Source organism: Scyliorhinus torazame, chromosome 6 (genome assembly GCF_047496885.1).
Source record: "Scyliorhinus torazame isolate Kashiwa2021f chromosome 6, sScyTor2.1, whole genome shotgun sequence".
Taxonomy (NCBI): domain Eukaryota; kingdom Metazoa; phylum Chordata; class Chondrichthyes; order Carcharhiniformes; family Scyliorhinidae; genus Scyliorhinus; species Scyliorhinus torazame.
This window is the reverse complement of record NC_092712.1, coordinates 15,215,262-15,238,643: the sequence shown is the minus strand read 5'-3', so window position 1 is coordinate 15,238,643 and position 23,382 is coordinate 15,215,262. Positions and strand designations below refer to the sequence as shown.

The following is a 23,382-nucleotide window of genomic DNA, read 5'->3' as shown; positions in this document are numbered from 1 at the left end:
CAGTGTCCGGGACCCCACGCCGATGTGTGATCCCCTTCCAGTCATTGTCCACCTGCGATTTCTGCCCCAGCATGCACTTCTTCATTCTGTACCTTCAGCCACAGAGGGCAGAGGTCTCTGGGGGTGAGTGACACTGTTGCCAATCGATCAGTTGGCACTGCATGCGACGACAGACTAGGCCCATGGGGGGGTGTTTGGTAGAAGGAGGAAAAGTTTCTAGGAAGAGATGGGGTGTTGGGGGTAGGGAGGGATCTCTGGGAAGGGGAGGGGGAGGGGAGAAAGTGGTCTCTGGGAGGGGGAGGGGAGGGTCTCTGGGAAGCAGTGGGGGTGGGGAGGGAGGGGTCTCTGGGAAGCAGTGGGGGAGGGGGGAGGAGGGAGGGGTCTCTGGGAAGCAGTGGGGGAGGGGAAGGAGGGAGGGGTCTCTGGGAGTGATATGGGTAGATAGGGATGTCTGGGAAGCTGGGGGGGGCGTGAGGGGTCTCTGGGCAGCAGTGGAGGAGGGGGAGGGAAAAGGATCTCTGGGAGCGATGAGGGGAGGTAGGGTTGTCTGAGAAGCTGGGAGCGATGAGGGATGGGGAGGGATTTCTGAGCGATGAGAGGAGGGAGGGTCTGGGGTGCTGGGGGGAGGGTCTCTGTGAAGTGATTGGGGTGGTGAGGGGCGAGAGGGGTCTCTGATGGGATAGGGGTGGGTGGGGTATCTGGGAGCGATATGGGGCGGGAGGGTCTCTGGGAAGCTTGGGGGAGGGTCTCTGGGAGCGATATGGAGAGGGAGGGTCTCTGGGGAAGCTGGGGATAGGGTTTCTGGGAGCGACATGGAGAGGGAGGGTCTCTGGGAAGCTGGGGGAGGGTCTCTGGGAGCGATATGGAGAGGGGGGGTCTCTGGGAAGTGGGGGGAGGGGAGGGTCTCTGGGAGCGATATGGAGAGGGAGGGTCTCTGTGAAGTGGGGGGGGTAGGGTCTCTGGGAGCGATATGGAGAGGGAGGGTCTCTGGGAAGCTGGGGTAAGGGTCCCTGGGAGCGATATGGAGAGGGAGGGTCTCTGGGAAGTGGGGGGAGGGGAGGGTCTCTGGGAGCGATTATGGAGAGGGAGGGTCTCTGTGAAGTGGGGGGGTAGGGTCTCTGGGAGCGATATGGAGAGGGAGGGTCTCTGGGAAGCTGGGGTAAGGGTCCCTGGAGCGATATGGAGAGGGAGGGTCTCTGGGAAGTGGGGGGGAGGGTCCCTGGGAGCGATATGGAGAGGGAGGGTCTCTGGAAGCGGGAGGGGTTAGGTCTCTGTGAAGTGATTGGGAGGTGAAGGGGGGGGGGAGGGAGGGTTTTTTGTCAGGGGTGTCCACGATTTTGGGGAGCGGGACAGCAGGGTGGAGTGGGCAGGTCTAGGTTTCTGCTCTTTACCTGTTTGTGGATTGTGCTGCTTGTATCACTAAGGTGTGTGTTTTCCCCATTCCCCCTTAGACCACCCCAGGTGTAATGTGGTGATTCTGGATGAACAACAGACCTCCCCTGATTTTGGCGAGTGGATGGAGGCGGTTCGCGATCACTTGAGAGATTCCGTGCAGTTGAGGAAGTTGGAGTTGCGCCAGGGTGTGGAGAGGCTGCAATCTCTCGGTGTGATATTCCAGGGCGCAGACACTTGGGTAATGCAAACATGTGAAAACCAATCACCTGTGGGCAAGAAATAACTGACCAAATAATCTGTTGGTGAGGAATATATAATGCAGCACTCTCTCAGTACTGACCCTCTGACCGTGCAGCACTCTCTCAGTATTGACCCTCTGACAGTGGAGCACTCCCTCAGTACTGACCCTCTGACAGTGCAGCATTCCCTCAGTACTGAACCTCTGACAGTGCAGCACTCTCTCAGTACTGGCCCTCTGACAATGCGGCACTCCCTCAGTACTGACCCTCTGACAGTGCAGCACTCCCTCAGTACTGACCCTCTGACAGTGCAGCACTCCCTCAGTACTGACCCTCTGACAGTGCAGCATTCCCTCAGTACTGACCCTCTGACAGTGCAGCACTCCCTCAGTATTGACCCTCTGACAGTGCAGCATTCCCTCAGTACTGAACCTCTGACAGTGCAGCACTCTCTCAGTACTGGCCCCTCTGACAATGCGGCACTCCCTCAGTACTGACCCTCTGACAGTGCAGCACTCCCTCAGTACTGACCCTCTGACAGTGCAGCACTCCCTCAGTACTGACCCTCTGACAGTGCAGCACTCCCTCAGTACTGACCCTCTGACAGTGCAGCACTCCCTCAGTACTGACCCTCTGACAGTGCACCACTACCGCAATACTGACCCTCTGACAGTGCGGCACTCCCTCAGTACTGACCCTCTGACAGTGCAGCACTCCTCAGTACTGACCCTCTGACAGTGCAGCACTCCCTCAGTACTGACCCTCTGACAGTGCACCACTCCCGCAGCACTAACCCTCTGACATAAGAACCATCTGGTCCCCTCAAGCCTGCTCCGCCATTCAATGAGATCATGGCTGATCTTTTGTGGACTCAGCTCCACTTTCCGGCCCGAACACCATAACCCTTAATCCCTTTATTCTTCAAAAAACTATCTATCTTTATCTGAAAAACATTTAATGAAGGAACCTCAACTGCTTCACTGGGCAAGGAATTCCATAGGTTCACAACCCTGTGGGTGAAGAAGTTCCTCCTAAGCTCAGTCCTAAATCTACTTCCCCTTATTTTGAGGCTATGCCCCCTAGTTCTGCTTTCACCCACCTGTGGAAACCACCTGCCCGCATCTATCCTATCTATTCCCTTCATAATTTTATATGTTTCTATAAGATCCCCTCCCGCCCGTAATCCAACCCCCTTAACTCTGGGATTAACCTAGTGAATCTCTTCTGCACACCCTCCAGCGCCAGTACGTCCTTTCTCAGGTAAGGAGACCAAAACTGAACACAATACTCCAGGTGTGGCCTCACTAATACCTTATACAATTGCAGCATAACCTCCCTAGTTTTAAACTCCATCCCTCTAGCAATGAAGGACAAAACTCCATTTGCCTTCTTAATCTCCTGTTGCACTTGTAAACCAACTTTTTGCGACTCATGCACTAGCACATCCAGGTCTCTGCACAGTAGCATGTTTTAATATTTTATCATGTAAATAATAATCCCTTTTGCTGTTATTCCTACCAAAATGGATAACCTCACATTTGTCAACATTGTATTCCATCTGCCAGACCCTAGCCCATTCACTTAGCCTATCCAAATCCCTCTGCAGACTTCCAGTATCCTCTGCACTTTTTGCTTTACCACTCATCTTAGTGTCGTCTGCAAACTTGGACACATTGCCCTTGGTCCCCAACTCCAAATCATCTATGTATATTGTGAACAATTGTGGGCCCAACACTGATCCCTGAGGGACACCACTAGCTACTGATTGCCAACCAGAGAAACACCCATTAATCCCCACTCTTTGCTTTCCATTAATTAACCAATCCTCTATCCATGCTACTACTTTCCCCTTAATGCCATGCATCTTTATCTTATGCAGCAAACGTTTGTGTGGCACCTTGTCAAAAGCTTTCTGGAAATCCAGATATACCACATCCATTGGCTCCCCGTTATCTACTGCACTGGTAACGTCCTCAAAAAATTCCATTCAATCAATTAGGCACGACCTGCCCTTTATGAACCCATGCTGCGTCTGCCCAATGGGACAATTTCCATCCAGATGCCTCACTATTTGTTCCTTGATGATAGATTCCAGCATCTTCCCTACTACCGAAGTTAAGCTCACTGGCCTATAATTACCCGCTTTCTGCCTACCTCCTTTTTTAAACAATGGTGTCACATTTGCTCATTTCCAATCCGCCGGGACCACCCCCGAGTCTAGTGAATTTTGGTAAATTATCACTAGTGCATTTGCAATTTCCCTAGCCATCTCTTTTAGCACTCTGGGATGCATTCCATCAGGGCCAGGAGACTTGTCCACCTTTAGCCCCATTAGCTTGCCCATCCTTAGTGATAACAATCACCTCAAGGTCCTCACCTGTCATAGCCTCATTTCCATCAGCCACTGGCATGTTATTTGTGTCTTCCACTGTGAAGACCGACCCAAAAAACCTGTTCAGTTCCTCAGCCATTTCCTCATCTCCCATTATTAAATCTCCCTTCTCATCCTCTAAAGGACCAATATTTATCTTAGCCACTCTTTTTTGTTTTATATATTTGTAGAAACATTTACTATCAGTTTTTATATTCTGAGCAAGTTTACACTCATAATCTATCTTACTCTTCTTTATATCTTTTTTTAGTAGCTTTCTGTTGCCCCCTAAAGATTTCCCAGTCCTCTAGTCTCTCACTCATCTTTGCCACTTGTATGCTTGAAGGACAAAACTCCATTTGCCTTCTTAATCACCTGTTGCACCTGTAAACCAACTTTTTGCGACTCCTGCACAAGCACACTCAGGTCACAGGTGACAGTGCAGCACTCCCTCAGCACTGACCTGACAATGCAGCACCCCCTCAGCACTGTCCCTCTGACAGTGCGACACTCCCTCAGCACTGACCCTCTGACAGTGCAGCACTCCCTCAGTACTGCCTCTCTGACAGTGTGGCATTCCCTCGGTACTCCGTGCTGAATTAGGAATACAAGCCTCGAGTGGGGATTGAACTCGGGATCTTTGTGCTTGGAGATTTGTGTTCTCACCACTGGATCATGTGAGAATATGTTCTGATGTTGAGCTGTCGAAGGAGTTCAGTAATGGGTTAAGAGACATTCCAATTAGTTGTCTCATTTATGTTAAGTATCCAATAATTGACACTGACATGTAAAGAGGCTTCAGGTGGCCTTGGTGTCAGGTGATGTGATGATAGAGTTTTGTGCAGAGTCTGTTAAAGTGAAATAAAGGTGTTTGTGAAAAGGAGCAGAACCTTTGACTCTTTATACAACAAGAAGTTTTACAACACCAGGTTAAAGTCCAACAGGTTTGTTTCGATGTCACTAGCTTTCGGAGCGCTGCTCCTTCCTCAGGTGAATGAAGAGGTATGTTCCAGAAACATATATATAGACAAAGTCAAAGATGCCTAGACAATGCTTGGAATGCGAGCATTAGCAGGTGATTAAATCTTTACAGATCCAGAGATGGGGTAACCCCAGGTCACACCTCTGGCATCTTTGAATCTGTCTATATATATGTTTCTGGAACATACCTCTTCATTCACCTGAGGAAGGAGCAGCGCTCCGAAAGCTAGTGACATCGAAACAAACCTGTTGGACTTTAACCTGGTGTTGTAAAACTTCTTACTGTGCTCACCCCAGGCTAACGCCGGCATCTCCACATCTTTATACAACAGCAGCTAAACGTCTAACAAATGGTAGCAGAGGATGATTACTGTGCAAATGTGAAGGGTTGAAAGATACAACTTTTCCAGACCAGACCAAGGAGTGAGAGGAAAAGAAAAAAGATATACGGCTGAACTTCGGATAAAGATGGCCAGATATGACTGCCCCCCCCCCCCCCATTTTCTCAAAGGGGATCGTATGACCAATGGAGTAGTGCAATAGTTATTTGGACTAAGGTAACTGCCTTGGGAAAGAGAAAACAAGGTATGGCATTGGCTCTTTCTCTACCTTATGACAGTAAAATCTGAAGCAAGGTGTTTTCTGAGCTGGAATTGGAAGAGTTGGACTCAGAAGAAGGTTTGGAGACTGGACTACATTATATGGATAAGATTTATAAAAGGGATGACTTGTTAAGTGCGTATGAAGCATGGTCGGATTTTGATAGGTTCTGGAAAATAGAGGATTTCTCCATTGAAGACTATATAATGGAATTTGGCAGACTATATAAAAGGCTGCAGAAACACAACCTGGAATTTCCACAGTCTGTGTTGGCCTTTAAATTACTTGACTGTGCTAGAGTGAGCAACATGGATAGGCTCCTGGTTTTGATAGGAGTTCAGTTTGCGGATAAGGATATCTTATTTGATCAGATGACAGCTTTAAAAAGGTTTCTGGGGAAACATTCGATTCCGATGGCTCTGATGAGCCACATAGGTCAGTCTGCAATAACGCAGAATATGGAAGATACACTACTAACAGGATGGCAAAATCGCACGGCTACAAACAGGTTCTAAGACAATTGAAGGAGATTGGGACCCGGTAATTATGAAGACAGAAACCCAGTTAGAACCTACAATAGGAAGATGAACCCCAGAAATGCCCGGGGTATGATAAATTGATGTTTTCGATGTGACTCTCAATACCATTATGCTTTCAACTGTCCAACACGTTATGATAGTGTTTGAAGCGACACATGACACGGAAGAGTCAGAAGAAGAAAAAGATAGTGACCAGAAAGAAGGCATTGTCCTATTGACAAGCAGTTTTACGCCGGTAATGAGGGTGTTGGTTGCAGAATCCTTCAATTGTGCTGAATTGGACAGTAGCTGCACATCTACTGTGTGTGGAATTGACTGGTTAAAATGTTACCTGGACTCTTTGAATGCTGAAAATCGTAACAAGGTGAAGGAATTTGAAAGTTCCACAAATTTCAGGTTTGGGGATGATAATACTCTGAAGTCGCTGAAAAGAGTATTGCAATATTGCCGGAGTGAATCATTTCATTAGCACGGATGTTGTATCTAGTGAGATACCTTTGCTTCTGAGCAGACCGTCGATGAAGAAGCACACATGAAACTGGATATGGAGCAGGATAAGGCAATAGTTTTTGGAAAGGTGGTGGCTTCCTATAAATTAGATGAAAAAGTTATGAAAGATGCCAAAGAGCAAGAACTGCATCATTGGCGTGAATTTGGGGTATACACGGAAGTACCGGATAGGGGACAAAGAGCTCTATCCCACAGATGGATTTGCACGGAAAAGGTTCTTCCAGATGTAACTTATAAGGCAAAGGCCAGGCTTGTGGCAAGGGGATTTGAAGGGATTTTAAGGATAGATTCACCTACGGCAGGAAAGGTTATTTTAAAGATCTTCTTGGCTCTATTAGCCACAAAGGCATGGGAATGCAAATCTATAGATATTAAAGCTGCCTTCTTGCAGGGGCATCAGCTCCAGTGAGACATTCTTCTCCGCCCTCCTAAAGAAGCAGCTAACACATAAAGGGTACTCTGGAAGTTGAACAAATGTGTATATGGATTAAATGATGCGTCTAGAGTCTGGTATTTTTCGGTAAGGTCAGTTTTGTTAAAGTTAGGCTGTTGCCAGTTGAAAGCAGATCCTGCAATGTTTTACTGGCACTATAAAGGAAATCTTTCTGGCATTTTTATGATGCATGTCGATGATCTTTTGTGGAGTGGGACTAGTGATTTTGAAGCTATTGTAATCTCTGGTTTGAGGAAAGAATTCAGGGTTGGAAGTCAGGCTTCCGGTGCATTTAATTATATTGGACTGGAAGTTGGACAGACTAAGTTAGGGGCAACTTTACCTCAGCAATCCTATTTGGAGAGCATCAGCCCAATAGCAATTAGTCGTGGCCGAGTTTCACAAAAAGACGCAATGGTTTCAAAGATGGAAAAAGAGCAACTGCGAAGTTTAATTGAGCAACTGAATTAGGTAGACGGGCTAGACCGGACGTGAGTTTTGATGTCTTAGAGTTGTGCACAAAAATGAATGACCCCAACAGCTGGCTTGTAATGCAGAACAAAGCAGCAGTGCGAGTTCAATTCCCGTACCGGCCTCCCCTGAACAGGCACGGAATGTGGCGACTCGGGGCTTTACACAGAAACTTCATTGAAGCCTACTTGTGACAATAAGCTATTATTATTATAAAGTGGAAGACATAATAAGAGCAAATAAAGCGTTGGTCAAACTAAAAATGCAGGAGTGTGTTTTGAGGTTCCCGGTTTTAAGTGACCGTAGGCACTTTATAGTGATGCGTCCTACGCAAATTTATGTGATGGGGTTTCAAGCGCAGGAGGTTTTATAATTTTCCTTTTGGGGAACAATGGTAAATGTTGCCCTCTTGTGTGGGGAAACAAAGAAAATAAGGAGTGATCAAAAGCACTTTGGCGACTTCCGGTTGCAGCTATGCTGAGCTTAAGTCGCACGTTCGGCAGCTCCTGCCAGAAACTGAATTTTGGGCTCTTTTGAGGGGCCCCAGCGGCATTTATTCGACGGTTCCCAGTGTGGGAAGGTGACAGTACGATTTCCCCGGCATTGTATGGATTGGACCAGGAGTTGAGCGGTGAAAAAAGTAATTCTGATGCAGCGAAAAGGGCGAGGGAGCAAAACCAAGATGGCGGCGGGTGGAGACCAGGCAGCGTGGGCGCAAGAGCAGCAGGAGTTTCTCAAGCGCTGCTTCACGGAACTGAAAGCAGAGTTGCTGGAGCCGGTGAAGGCTTTAATCGACAAGCTGGTCGAGACCCAGAAGGCCGAAGGGGCGGCGATCTGGGAGGTGCGGCAGAAGGCCTCGGAGAATGAGGACGAAATATTGGGCCTGACGGTGAAGGTGGAGGCGCACGAGGCGCTGCATAAGAAATGGCAGGAGAAGTTCGAGGACATGGAGAATCGGTCGAGGAGGAAGAATCTGCGGATTCTGGGTCTCCTGGAGGGAGTGGAGGGGTCGGATGCTGGAGCATATGTGGTCACGATGCTGAACACGTTGATGGGTGCGGGTGCCTTCCCAAGGCCCCTGGAGCTGGATGGGGCCCACCGAGTCCTGGCGATGAGGCCCAAGTCTAACCAGCCGCCGCGGGCGGTATTGGTGCTTGGTGGACAGGGAATGTGTCCTAAGATGGGCAAAAAAGGAGCGGAGCAGCAGGTGGGAGAATGCAGAGGTCCGTATATACCAGGACTGGAGCGCGGAGGTGGCCAACAAGAGGGCCGGGTGCAATCGGGCTAAGGCGGTTCTGCATCGGAAGGGGGAGAAATTCGGGATGCTGCAGCCGGCGCGACTGTGGGTCACGTTTAAGGACCGGCACAGTTACTTTGAGACGCCGGAGGAGGCGTGGATCTTTATTCAGGCCGAAAAGTTGGACACGGACTGAGGGTTGGTTGTGAGGGGAGGTCGCGGGGGGGGGGGCTACTGAGGCTACTGTGCTTTGGGGGATGTTCTATTCTGTTTTGTATTGTTTCCTTGGGTGCTGGGTGGGGTAGGGTGAATTGGTTCGAAGGGGGGGTTTTGTGGAGTGTGGACGTCGGTGGTTGGAAGGACGGGGCCCCGGTGCGGGGAGGGAGATGTGAGGCCCGAGGTGGGGGAGCTGGGATTAGGCCGCAAAAGGGAGATGCGCCAGAGAGGGCGGGGCCGGTCTGATGGAAAGGGCGGGCTTTTTCCCGCGCTAGGGAAGGAAGGGGGCAGGGCCGGGGGGGGGTAGGGCTGTGTTGGAGAGGAGCGCCTGCTGGTGGACAGGAAGGGGGGGGGGGGGAGACTACCATACTGGGGGGTCGATGGAGTGGCCGGGGTCAGCAGGAGTCAGCTGACTTACGGGAGTGCTATGGGGGGAGCAACGCAGCTAGGGGGGGGACCTAGGTTGGGGGGGGGGGGGGGTAACTGGGTTGCTGCTGCATTGGCCAAAGGTGAGCTGGAACTCGGAGAGAGAGTCGGGGCGGGGGTCTGCCGCTGGGGGGAATGGAGAGTGCGGGAGGCGCGGGCACGTGGCTGGCCTAGAAAAGGGGGTGGCTAATCGGCCGTGGGGGGGGGGGGGGGGGGAGGTGCGGCGGGAAGCCCCCTGATCCGGCTGATAACTTGGAATTTGAGAGGCCTGAACAGGCCGGTCAAGAGGGCCCGTGTGGATGACTTCCGGTTGCGGCGATGACCAGCTAAGCCGCACGTTTCGGCGGCTCCAGCTCCAACGGACCTTCGGGCTCTTTTAAGAGCCCCAATGGGAAATTTTCATGCGACGAAACCCGGTGTGGGGTGAGTGAATAGGGAGTCGTCGTCCCCAACGAAAGAGGAAAATATCGGCGGCGGCGGCTGCAGCGCGAGGAATCCTCGACGATAGGGACAGAAAGGGAGAAGACACAAGATGGCGGCGGAGAAAGCCCAGGCGGCATGGGGGCCCGAGCAAGACGAATTCTTGAGACGGTGTGTGGAGCTACTAAAGAGGGAGGTGCTGACCCCGATGCTACAGGCAATTGAGGGGCTCAAGGAGGCACAAAGGACCCAGGAGACAGAGCTCCACGTGGTGGAGCAGAAGGTGACGGATAATGAGGACGAGATCCTGGGCCTGGCGGTCAAAACACAGACACACGAGGCGCTCCATAAAAAGTGTATTGAAAGGATTGAGGCCCTAGAAAAAAGAGCGCGAAGGAAGAACCTTTGGATACTGGGTCTCCCTGAGGGAGTGGAAGGAGCGGATTGTGGAGCTTATGTAAGCACGATGCTAAGCTCGTTGATGGGAGCCGAGGCCCCTGCGGGCCCCTTGGAGGTGGAGGGGGCACATCGGATCCCGGCGAGAAGACCAAAAGCGGGAGAACCACCTCGGGCGACAATCGTGCGATTTCACCGCCTTAAAGATAGAGAAGAGGTCCTGAGATGGGCTAAAAAAGTATGGAGTAGCAGATGGGAGAATGCAGTGGTACGGGTGTACCAGGATTGGAGTGCGGAGGTGGCGAGAAGGAGGGCGAGTTTTAACCGAGCCAAGGAGGTGTTACACAAAAAGAAGGTGAAGTTCGGGATGCTGCAGCCGGCACGACTATGGGTCACGTACCAGGAGAGACATCACTATTTCGATACGGCGGAAGAAGCATGGACCTTTATTAAAGAGGAGAAATTGGATCGGAACTGAGGGACTGATACTGTAGGGAATGTTATTGTCGATGTAAATAGAGAAGTAAATTGAGATGGGGGGAGACACTAAGAAATGTGGGCGCCGGTGAGGGGGGAAAGAAGGGACATAGGCGGGGAATGAGGAATGGGAGTGGGAGGGTAAAGGGAGCTGCGCCACAAGAGGCGGGTCAGATAAAGGGATGTTCCCGTGCCAGAAAGATAATGGCGGGAAGACAGGCGCAAGGCAGATGGGAGTTCCCCACACTGGAGGGTCAAGGAGTGAGCAGGAGTAGCCGGGGTCAGTTGAAGTCAGCTGACTTGCGGAAGTAATATGGGGGGAGCAATCACGCTAGAAGGGGATCTAGCCGGGGGGGGGGGGGGGGGATAACTGGGTTGCTGCTGCGGAAATCAAAGAGGAAATGGCTAAAGAGTGGGTGGATGGGGATGGAATGCGACGCCTGGGGAGCGAGTGGGAGCGCGGAGGCGGGATACGGGACTGGCCTAGAGAAGGTGATGGCTAGTCGACATGGGAAGGGGGCAGGTAGCCCCCTAGTGAGGCTGATCACGTGGAACGTGAGAGGCCTGAATGGACCGATTAAAAGGGCCCGAGTGCTCGCGCACTTGAAAGGACTAAGGGCAGACGTGGCTATGCTCCAGGAGACGCACCTGAAGGTGGCGGACCAAGTTAGGTTAAGGAAAGGATGGGTGGGACAGGTGTTCCACTCAGGACTAGATGCAAAGAATAGAGGGGTGGCCATATTGGTGGGGAAACGGGTAGCATTTGAAGCAAAGAGCATCGTAGCAGATAGCGGAGGTAGATATGTAATGGTGAGTGGCAGGCTGGAGGGAATTGAGGTCGTGCTGGTTAATGTAAATGCCCCGAATTGGGACGATGCGGGATTTATGAGACGGATGTTGGGTCGTATACCGGACCTGGAGGTAGGAAACTTGATATTGGGAGGGGACTTCAACACCGTGCTGGACCCAGGGTTAGATAGATCCAGATCGAAGACCGGAAGAAGGCCGGCAGCGGCCAAGGTGCTCAAGGGGTTTATGGACCAAATGGGGGGAGTGGATCCATGGAGATTTCTTAGACCGAGGGCCAGGGAGTTCTCCTTCTTCTCCCATGTCCATAAAGTGTACTCACGGATAGATTTTTTTGTTCTGGGAAGGTCATTGATCTCAAGGGTGGAAGAAGCTGAGTATTCAGCCATAGCGGTTTCGGACCATGCCCCACACTGGGTGGACCTGGAACTAGGAGAGGAAAGGGAGCAGCGAGCACTCTGGCGATTAGATGTGGGATTGATGGCGGACGAGGGAGTGTGTGGAAGAGTGCGGGGGTGTATTGAGAGATACCTGGAGGTCAATGACGACGGCGAGGTCCCTGTGGGAGTGGTTTGGGAAGCACTAAAAGCGGTGGTCAGAGGAGAGCTGATCTCTATTGGGGCCCATAAAAGGAAAACAGAGGCCAAGGAAAGGGAAAGATTACTGGGGGAGATTTTAAGGGTGGACAGGGAATTTGCGGAGACCCTCCGGAGGAGGGACTGTACAGGGAGAGGAGACGACTCCAGACGGAGTTCGACCTTTTGACCACCAGAAGGGCGGGGGTGCTGTGGAGGAAGGCACAGGGGAGGAGGTATGAATATGGGGAAAAGTCTAGTCGCCTGCTGGCCTATCAGTTGCGAAAGAGGACAGCGGCGAGGGAGATAGGGGGAATTAGAGACAAAAAGGGAGCTACGGTGCGGAGAGCAGGGAAGATAAACGAGGTGTTCAAGACCTTTTATGAGGGACTGCATAGGTCCCAACCCCCGGAGGGAGAGGAGGGGATGCGGCAGTTCCTGGATCGATTGAGGTTCCCGAGGGTGGAGGAGCAGGAGGTGGCAGGCCTGGGGGCACCGATTGGGGTGGACGAGATTATTAAGGGGCTGGGGAATATGCAAGCAGGGAAGGCTCCGGGACCAGACGGGTTCCCGGTGGAATTTTATAGAAAATACGTGGACTTGTTGGCTCCGCTGCTGGTGAGGACGTTTAATGAGGCCAGGGAAGGAGGGACTTTACCCCAGACAATGTCGGAGGTGACGATATCGCTAATTCTGAAGCGGGATAAAGATCCGTTGCAGTGCGGGTCCTATAGACCCATTTCATTATTGAATGTGGACGCCAAATTGCTGGCAAAGGTACTGGCATCGAGGATAGAGGACTGTGTCCCGGGGGTGGTGCACGAAGACCAGACAGGGTTCGTAAAGGGGAGACAACTAAATGTCAACGTGCGACGACTATTAGGGGTGATAATGATGCCCCCAGTGGAGGGGGAGGCAGAGATAGTGGCGGCAATATATGCAGAGAAGGCATTTGATAGGGTGGAGTGGGAGTACTTATGGGAGGTGTTAAGGAGGTTTGGGTTCGGGAACGGGTTTATTAGCTGGGTCAAACTCCTTTATGGGCCCCAACGGCAAGTGTAGTCACGGGCCGGCAAAGATTGGAGTATTTCCGATTATATAGGGGAACAAGACAGGGATGCCCGCTATCTCCACTGTTGTTCGCGTTGGCAATTGAACCTCTGGCCATGGCGTTGAGAGACTCCAGGAAATGGAGAGGGGTGATTAGAGGGGGAGAAGAACACCGAGTCTCGCTATACGCGGATGACCTACTGTTGTATGTGACGGACCCAGTGGGGGGGATGACAGAGGTCATGCAGATATTGAGGGAGTTCGGAGATTTCTCGGGGTATAGGCTAAACATGGGGAAGAGTGAATTATTTGTGATACATCCAGGGGACCAGAGTAGAGAGATAGAAGGCCTGCCTCTAAGGAAAGTGGAAAGAAACTTCCGATACCTGGGGATTCAGATCGCTAGGAGCTGGGGAACCTTACACAGACTTAATCTGACACGATTGGTAGAACAAATGGAGGAGGACTTCAAGAGGTGGGACATGCAGCCTCTGTCGTTGGCGGGCAGAGTGCAGGCAATTAAGATGATGGTCCTCCCGAGGTTCTTATTTGTATTCCAATGTCTCCCTATACTAATCACTAAGACCTTTTTTTAAAAAATAGACAGGAGCATCACGAGCTTCGTGTGGGCAGGGAAAGTCCCGAGGGTAAGGAGGGGGTTCCTACTACGTAGCAGAGACAGAGGAGGATTGGCGCTACCGAATTTGGGCGACTACTATTGGGCCGCCAATGTGGCGATGATTCGTAAATGGATTATGGAGGGAGAGGGAGCGGCGTGGAAAAGACTGGAGAGAAAGTCCTGTAAAGGGACGAGCCTAGAGGCGCTGGTGACGGCGCCGCTACCGCTCTCACCAAAAAGGTTTACCACGAACCCAGTGGTGGCGGCAACATTGAATATTTGGGGACAATGGAGGCGACAGAGAGGTGCGCGGGGAGCCCTGGTGGGGTCCCCAATCAGGAACAACCACAGGTTTGCCCCAGGAAAGATGGATGGAGGATTTCAGAGCTGGCACCAGTTGGGAATTAGGAGGGTGGGAGATTTATTTATAGATGGGACGTTTGCGAGCTTGGGAGCATTGGAGGAAAAGTATAAGTTGCCCCGGGGAAACTTCCTTAGTTATATGCAGGTGAGGGCGTTCACAAGACAACAGGTGAGGGAATTTCCGCTGCTCCCGGCACAGGGGATTCAGGACAGAGTGCTTTCGGGGGTGTGGGTCGGGGAGGGCAAGGTGTCACAGATATACCGAGAGATGAGGGAAGAGGGGGAGGAGCTGGTGGGCGAATTAAAAGGAAAGTGGGAAGAAGAGCTAGGGGAGGAGATAGAGGAGGGTATGTGGGCTGATGGCCTAAGCAGGGTAAATTCCTTTTCCTCGTGCGCCAGGCTTAGCCTGATTCAATTCAAGGTGCTACATAGAGCACACATAACGGGAGAAAGATTGAGCAGGTTCTTTGGAGTGGAGGACAAGTGTGGGAGGTGCGGCGGAAGCCCGGCAAACCACGCACATATGTTTTGGTCGTGTCCGGCACTGGAAGGGTATTGGAAGGGAGTGATGGGAGTGATCTCGAAGGTGGTGAAGGTCCGGGTCAAACCAGGCTGGGGGTTAGCTTTATTTGGAGTTGCGGATGAGCCGGGAGTGCAGGAGGCGAAAGAGGCCGACATTGTGGCCTTTGCGTCCCTAGTAGCCCGGCGTAGGATTTTACTCGTGTGGAAGGAAGCGAAACCCACCGGGCTGGAGGCCTGGATAAACTATATGGCGGGGTTCATAAAACTGGAGCAGATGAAGTTTGCGCTGAGAGGATCGGCTCAAGGGTTCACCAGGCGGTGGCAGCCATTCCTCGACTACCTAGGGGAACGTTAGAGGGAAGACAGATGACCAGCAGCAGCAACCTAGGGGAGAGAGGGGGAGGGGGGTGTGAAAGTTTTAGTTTATGTTAAATGATTAGTTTACCATGTTGGTTAGCCATTTGTTCACTGTTAAATTTTCTTTTTTGTTATGTTTGATGTGTAAGGGGAAAAAATTGTGATCGAAAAATCTTCAATAAAATATATTTTAAAAAAAAAAGAGGGCCCGTGTGTTCGCGCACCTGAAGGGACTTAAGGCAGATGTGGTTATGCTCCAGGAGACTCATTTGAGGGTGGCAGATCTGGTTAGGCTGAGAAAGGGGTGGGTAGGGCAGGTTTTCCACTCGCGGATGGACGCAACGAATCGAGGCGTGGCGATTTTGGTGGGGAAGCGGGTGTCGTTTGAGGCGCTGAACATCGTGGCAGACAATGGAGGTAGGTATGTAATGGTGAGTGGTAAGCTGCAGGGGGTGCGGGTGGTATTAGTGAATGTATATGCCCCGAATTGGGATGATGCCGGATTTATGCAGCGCATGTTGGGCCGGATTCGGACCTGGAGGCAGGGAGCTTGATAATGGGGGGGGGGGGGGGGGGGGGGGACGGGGGGACTTCAACACGGTACTGGATCCAGCATTGGACCGCTCCAGGTCCAGGACAGGTAAGAGGCTGGCGGCGGCCAAGGCGCTGAGGGGGTTTATGGACCAGATGGGAGGAGTGGACCCATGGAGGTTTGTCAGGCTGGGGGCCAGGGAATTTTCTTTCTTTTCCCACGTCCATAAAGCCTACTCCCGGATAGACTTCTTCGTTATGAGCAGGGCACTAATTCCGAGGGTGGAGGGCACGGAGTATTCGGCCATAGCCATCTCAGACCATGCCCCGCATTGGGTGGAGCTGGAGCTTAGGGGAGGAGAGGGACCAGCGCCCACTGTGGCGCCTGGATGTGGGCCTGCTGGCGGATGAGGAGGTGAGCGGGCGGATCAGGGGCTGCATTGAAAGCTATCTAGAGGCTAACGATAATGGGGAGGTGCAGGTGGGGTGGTCTGGGAGGCACTGAAGGTGGTAATTAGGGGAGAGCTAATCTCCACTAGGGCCCACAAGGAGAAGAAGGAGAGGAGAGAGAGGGAGAGATTGGTGGGGGAGATTTTAAGGGTGGATAGGAGGTATGCAGAGGTCCCCGAGGAGGGACTACTCAAGGAGCGACGAAGCCTCCAGGCCGAGTTTGACCTGTTAACCACCATGAAGGCAGAGGTGCAGTGGAGGAAAGCACAAGGGGCGGTGTATGAGTACGGGGAGAAGGCTAGCCGGATGTTGGCACACCAGCTTCGGAAGCGGGAGGCAGCGAGGGAGATTGGGGGAGTTAGGGATAAAGGGGGGAACACGGTGAGGAGTGCGGTGGGAATAAATGGGGTATTTAGAGACTTTTATGAGGGGCTGTATAGGTCTGAGCCCCCGATGGAGGAGGGGGGATGCGTCGATTTTTGGATCGACTGATGCTCCCGAGGGTGGAGGAGGGGGAATGCGTCGATTTTTGGATCGACTGATGCTCCCGAGGGTGGAGGAGGAGCAGGTGGCTGGGCTTGGGGCACCGGTAGGGCTGGAGGAGCTGACTAAGGGGCTGGGGAGTATGCAGGCGGGGAAGGCACCGGGGCCAGATGGGTTCCCGATCGAATTTTACCGGTAGTACATGGACCTGCTGGGCCCTATATTAGTGAGGACTTTCAATGAGGCGAGGGAGGGGGGGCCCTACCCCCGACGATGTCCAGGGCGCTGATCTTGCTGATCTTGAAGGGGGACAAGGACCCATTACAGTGTGGGTCATACAGGCTGATCTCTTTCCTCAACGTGGACGCGAAGCTGTTAGCGAAGGTGTTGGCTACCAGAATTGAGGACTATGTCCCGGGGGTGATTCACGAGGACCAGACAGGTTTTGTTCAGGGAAGGCAGCTGAATACCAATGTGCGGAGGCTCCTTAACGTAATCATGATGCCTACAGTTGGGGAGGCGGAGATAGTGGCAACGATGGACGCGGAGAAGGCCTTCGATAGGGTGGAGTGGGGGTACCTCTGGGAAGTGGAGAGGTTTGGGTTCGGGGAGGGGTTCATTATTTGGGTTAGGCTACTTTACGAAGCCCCGGTGGCGAGTGTGGCCACGAATCTGAGGAGGTCGGAATACTTTCGGCTGTACCGGGGGACAAGGCAGGGGTGCCCCCTATCCCCCTTGCTATTTGCATTGGCAATTGAGCCTTTGGCGATGGCTCTAAGGGGGTCCAGGAACTGGAGGGGGCTGTTCCGGGGGGCGAGGAACACCGGGTTTCGTTGTATGCCGATGACCTGTTACTGTACGTGGCGGACCCAGTGGAGGGGATGCCGGAGGTGATGCGGATCCTCAGGGAGTTTGGGGACTTTTCCGGCTATAAGTTCAATGTGGGGAAGAGTGAGCTCTTCGTGGTACACCCAGGAGACAAGGGAAGGGGGATAGACGAGCTTCCACTGAAGAGGGTGGAAAGGAGTTTTCGGTATCTGGGGATCCAGGTGGCCAGGAGTTGGGGGGCCCTACACAAGCTCAACTTGACGAGGCTGGTGGAGCAGATGGAGGAGGAGTTTAAAAGGTGGGATATGCTGCCACTCTCCTTGGCGGGTAGGGTACAGTCAGTGACAATGACGGTGCTCCCGAGGTTCCTTTTTATATTCCAGTGCCTCCCCATCCTGATCCCCAAGGCCTTTTTTAAGCGGGTCAGTAGGAGCATCATGGGATTCGTTTGGGCGAAAAAGACCCCGAGGGTGAGAAAGGTGTTTCTGGAGCAGAGTAGGGGCAGAGGAGGGTTAGCGTTACCTAATCTGTGTGGGTATTACTGGGCTGCCAATGTGGCGATTATACGCAAGTGGGTAATGGAGGGGGAGGGGCGGCGTGGAAGAGGCTGGAGATGGCGTCCTGTGTGGGCACGAGTCTGGGAGCGCTGATGACAGCGCCGCTCAGGTACACCACGAGTCCAGTGGTGGCGACGACTTTGAAAATCGGTTTGTTCCGGGGAGAATGGATGGAGGGTTCCTGAGCTGGCACAGGGCAGGAATTAGAAGGATGGGGGACCTGTTTTTAGATTGGACGTTTGCGAGCCTTGAGGTGCTGGAGGAAAAATTCGGGCTTCCCCCCCGGAAATGCCTTCAGGTACATGCAGGTAAGGGCGTTTGTATGACGGCAGGTGAGGGAGTTCCCACTTCTTCCAGCACTCAGGATCCAGAATAGGGTGCTTTCGGGTGTGTGGGTTGGAGAGGGTAGGGTCTCGGCGATCTACCAGGAGATGCAGGAAGAGGAGGAGACCTCGGTGGAGGAGCTCAAGGGTAAATGGGAGGAGGAGCTTGGGGAGGAGATAGACGAGGGTATGTGGGCGGCCGCTCTGGGTAGGGTTAATTCTTCCTCCTCTTGTGCCAGGCTTAGCCTGATACAATTTAAGGTTCTTCACAGAGCGCATATGACAGGGGCGAGGCTGAGCAGGTTCTTTGGGGTGGAAGACAGGTGTGGGAGGTGCTCGGGGAGCCCAGCAAATTCTACCCATATGTTCTGGGCGTGCCCGGCGCTGGATGGGTTCTGGAGGGGTATTGCGAGGCTGATGTCTAAGGTGGTGAACACCCAGGTTAAGCCGAGCTGGGGGTTAGCACTATTTGGGGTATCAGACGAGCCGGGAGTGCAGGAGGCGAAAGAGGCTGGTATTCTGGCCTTTGCGTCCCTGGTAGCCCCCGAGCATGGAAGCCTGGATCAGCGACATGGCAGGGTTCATTAAATTGGAGAGGGTAAAATTTGCCTTGAGAGGGTCTGTGCAAGGGTTCTTCAGGCAGTGGCAACCGTTCCTAGACTTTCTAGCGGGGCGTTAGGAGGTGGTCAGCAGCAGCAACCCAGGTTGAGGGGGGGGGGTGTACTTTGTGTTTTCTACTGTGTTTATTATTGCTTAATGGGGGGTTTGTATATTGGAATTCGTGATGTAGTTGTAAGATGTTTATTTACGTGTTCTTTGTTTTTCTTTTTTCTGTAAGGGAGGGGTTTGTTGAAAATATGTAAAAATTGGAATAAAAATATTTCTAAAAAACAAAAAGAAGCACTTTGGCTGCTGAGATGTTAAGCCTTGTATAGGTGGTGGATATGGCCGTTTATATATCTCAGATATTGACAGAAATTTTGGGATTAGGGGATTTGGGTAATATACCTATTGAATGTCACATTGACAATAAATCACTGTGGGAAAATGTGCACTCTACAAAAAGTGTCCATGAAAAAAAGGTTAAGGATAGACATCGCAAGTTTGAAGCAGATGTTGGACAGAGGGGAAATAGCAAAAATTAAATGGGTCGACAGTCGCTATCAATTGTCAGACTGTTTTACAAAAAGAGGGGCGTGTTCACAGAAACCTTTGGATATTGTTAGTGAAGGACGCCTGTTTCTGTGACTGTTTTGTTCTTCCCCCAAAAAATGGGGAAAAAAAGAAGGGGGGAAATTGCGTGTGTGTTTTTGAGTTTATTGTAATTTTGTTTTCTCTTAATTTTTTTTCTCCAAGGAAGGGAAGACTGTTAAGTAATGGGTTAAGAAACATTCCAATTAGGTCTCATTTATGTTAAGTATCCAATAATTGACACTGATATGTAAAGAGGCTTCAGGTGGCCTTGGTGTCAGGTGATGTGAGGATAGAGTTTTGCGCAGTCTGTTAAAGTGAAATAAAGGTGTTTGTGGAAAGGAGCAGAACCTTTGACTCTATACAACAGCTAAACGTATAACAGAAGGTCCTGCTCGACGATGTGTCCCTGAGAGTTTGTCCAGGCTCCATGCTGGTATCAAATTGATGCTGCTGTTGTCCCTGAGTTATAAAGAGAGACGGTTTATTGGGCAGCATTCCTGCCCCTGGGAAAAACATCCTGCTTGGGTGTCCGCTGTGCGGAATCAGTGGCTGTGGTTGCGAATGGATGGTATTATCTTTTTAAAAAATATATATTTTATTGAAGTTTTCTAACAGAATTTTTCCACTTTACAAATCAACATATAAATAGCCCAGTAACTGAATGGATGGTATTATCAAGGGTGCAGGTGGATGGGGTGGGGAGGACAGTTTCTGGCACTCGCAAGCATCTCCCCTGGCAGGATGTGGATAGGGTGGGGGGGACAGTTTCTGGCACTCGCAAGCATCTCCCCTGACAGGATGACGATGGGGTGGGGAGGACAGTTTCTGGCACTCGCAAGCATCTCCCCTGGCAGGATGTGGATAGGGTGGGGAGGACAGTTTCTGGCACTCGCAAGCATCTCCCCTGGCAGGGTGACGATGGGATGGGGAGGACAGTTTCTGGCATTCGCAAGCATCTACCCTGGCAGGGTGACGATGGGGTGGGGAGGACAGTTTCTGGCATTCGCAAGCATCTCCCCTGACAGGGTGACGATGGGGTGGGGAGGACAGTTTCTGGCATTCGCAAGCATCTACCCTGGCAGGGTGACGATGGGGTGGGGAGGACAGTTTCTGGCATTCGCAAGCATCTCCCCTGGCAGGGTGACGATGGGGTGGGGAGGACAGTTTCTGGCATTCGCAAGCATCTCCCCTGGCAGGGTGACGATGGGGTGGGGAGGACAGTTTCTGGCACTCGCAAGCATCTCCCCTGGCAGGCAGCTTGTTGAATATAAACCTGCCTCTCACTGGAACCAAATTCTCCTCCCACAGACACTGGAGGGAGACGGGATGCCGCTCGCTGCACCAAAGCAGATTGGTGAACTCGTGGCTTTCCACTCGGCCGGCCCATTCGCCAGCACAAACCAGCAGAGCAGGAAAAGGTTGTGGAGTGAGTGGCCGACTGGAATCGACAGATTGAACCTGCAACACACCTTGCAGTGTCCCCCGCACTGGCAAGTGACCTCGTTTGGGACAGAGTCTGAATTGCTGCCTCCAATATTAAAGTGAGTTCTTGTCTACCTGCTCTCGTACTCTCCAACGCCTCTGTCCACCTTGCCCTCTAATACCTGTCAGAAGTCTCATCATCACTGTCAATTTAAAGGTAGCGCAGTGGTTAGCACTACTGCTTCACAGCACCAGGATCCCGGGTTCAATTCCCGGCTTGAGTCACTGTGCAGATTCTGCACGTTCTCCCCATATCTGCGTAAATTTCCTCCGAGTACTCCGGCTTCCTCCCACAAGTCCCGAAAGACGTGCTTGTTAGGTGAATTGGCCATTCTGAATTCTCCCTCTGTGTACCCGAACAGGTGCCGGAATGTGGCGACTAGGGGCTTTTCACAGTAACTTCATTGCAGTGTTAATGTAAGCCTACTTGTGACACTAATAAAGATGGTTATTATTAGGTGTCACGGAAACCGAGGCCTCGGGTGAAAGTACTGGAATCATCACAGTGCCAGGACAATTTGAGAAGGCTTTTTTTTTTTAACGTTCAGAATCCTGGAATGATTAAAACTTTCAACACAGCTGGAGGTCATTCAGCCCATCAAGCCTGTGCTGGCCCTTTGATAAAGCAGCTGCGCTTCGCCCCACGTCCACGTTTTCTGCGTGTGACCCTAAATTCCTCATCGTCAAGCAGTGGCCCAATGGCCGTTAAAAATTATCCCGACAATTAGCTCCTAGCATCTTTTCCGATCGAGCGTTTCAGAGCCATTTAAATCCTTTTACTAGTGATTTTGAAGCTCTGACCAGTCACTGAACCAATTGACCGAGGGAATAGTTTACCATCTACTCTTTCAAAATGGTTCATCTGTTTGTAAGCCTCTGCTATACTACCCCTTGATGCACCATCCTTGAAGGCTGGGGTGGACAGATTTTTGGGAGTTAAGGGCAGAAGGTGTGAAAATGGAGTTGAAGTCCAGGATCAGCCATGATAGTATTGAATGGCGGTGCCTGCTCAACGGGCCGAATGGTCTATTCTTGTGTTGACTGTCTCTGTTCCAAGGGGGAACATCCCAACTTCTCCATCTTCTCCCCATAACTGAAGTCATAGATGTTTACAGCACAGAAAGAGGTCCTTCTGCTTATCATGTCTGTGCCAGCCACAGATCTATTCTAATCCCATTTCCCAGCGCTTGACCTTGTTTGCTATGATGTTTCAAGCGCTCATCTAAATGCTTCTTAAATGTTGTGAGGTTCCCGACTCTAATCACCCTTTCTAATCACCCTTTCAGGCAGCAAGTTCCAGATTCCCAGCACCATCTGGGTGGAAAGGTTATTTCCTCCAATCCCCTCTGAATCTTCTGCCCCTCACCGTAAATCTTTGCCCCCTGATAATTGACCCCTCCGCTATGAGAAGCGAATCTTTCCCGTCAACCCTGTCCCAGCCTCTTATCATATTGTACACCTCAATTAGGTCACCCATTAGCCTCCTCTGTTCTAAGGAACCCCAGCCTATCCAGTCTCATCTCATTGCTGCAATTTTCCAGCCCTGACAACATTCTTGTAAATCTCTGCTCTCTCTCCAGAGAAATTATGTCCTTACTGTAATGTGATGAGCAGAACTGGACACATTACTCCAGCTGTGTGGCGGCCAAGTCACTGAGTGTCTTTAAGCCAGAGATAGATAGGTTCTTGATTAATAAGAGGATCAGGGGTTATGGGGAGAAGGCAGGAGAATGGGGATGAGAAAATATCAGCCATGATTGAATGGCGGAGCAGACTCGATGGGCCGAGTGGCCTAATTCTGCTCTTATATCATGGTGCCCTAACCATCGTTTTATACAGTTCCAGCATTACATCCCTGCTTTTGTATTCAATACCTCACCCAATAAAGTAAAGCACTGTGGCACAGTCGTCAGCACTGCTGCCTCACGGCGCTAGGGATCAGGATCGAATCCGCCCTAGGGTGACTTTCTGTGTGGAGTTTGCACTTTCTCCCCGCGTCTGCGTGGGTTTCCTCCGGGTACTCCTGTTTCCTCCCATGGTCCAAAGATGCGCAGGTTAGGTGGATTGGACATGCTAAATTGTCCCTTAATATGCAACGGTTAGGGGTTACGGAGTAATGGGGATAGGTTGGACGATTGGGTGGGGTGCTGTTTTGGAGGGTCAAACTCAATGTGCTGAATGGCCTCCTTCTGCACTGTAGAGATTCTATCCCGTATGCTTTCCTGACCACCTTGTCCACCTGTCCTGCACCTGTGGACCCTTGGGAATAGTACCATAATGGGTAGAATTCTTTATCAAGGTGGATAATGAGGTAGTTGATTCTGAGACCAGGGTCCTGAATAGCAATAAAGGTAACTATAATGGTATGGGGCATGAGCTGGCTATGACGCCCTGGGATACATTACTGAAAGGAAGGACAGCGGACAGGCAATGACAGGCATTCAAGGAATGGATAGGTGAACTCCAAAGGGTGGTTATTCCTATTTGGCGCAAGAGTAGAAAGGGAACTGTGGCCAAACCCTGGCTTACA

At 51.5% G+C, this 23,382-nt stretch overlaps 1 protein-coding gene across 1 annotated transcript in view; it reads left to right on the top strand.

Annotated features, from left to right (window-relative positions):
- Window positions 1–23,382, top strand: part of LOC140424682 (uncharacterized) — a 184,037-nt gene that overhangs the window by 145,740 nt on the left and 14,915 nt on the right. The window contains exons 26-28 of the mRNA XM_072507950.1: window positions 4–123; window positions 1,452–1,633; window positions 20,679–20,911. Of these exons, the coding sequence (XP_072364051.1) occupies window positions 4–123; window positions 1,452–1,633; window positions 20,679–20,911 (535 nt within the window). The remainder of the gene's footprint in view (window positions 1–3; window positions 124–1,451; window positions 1,634–20,678; window positions 20,912–23,382) is intronic.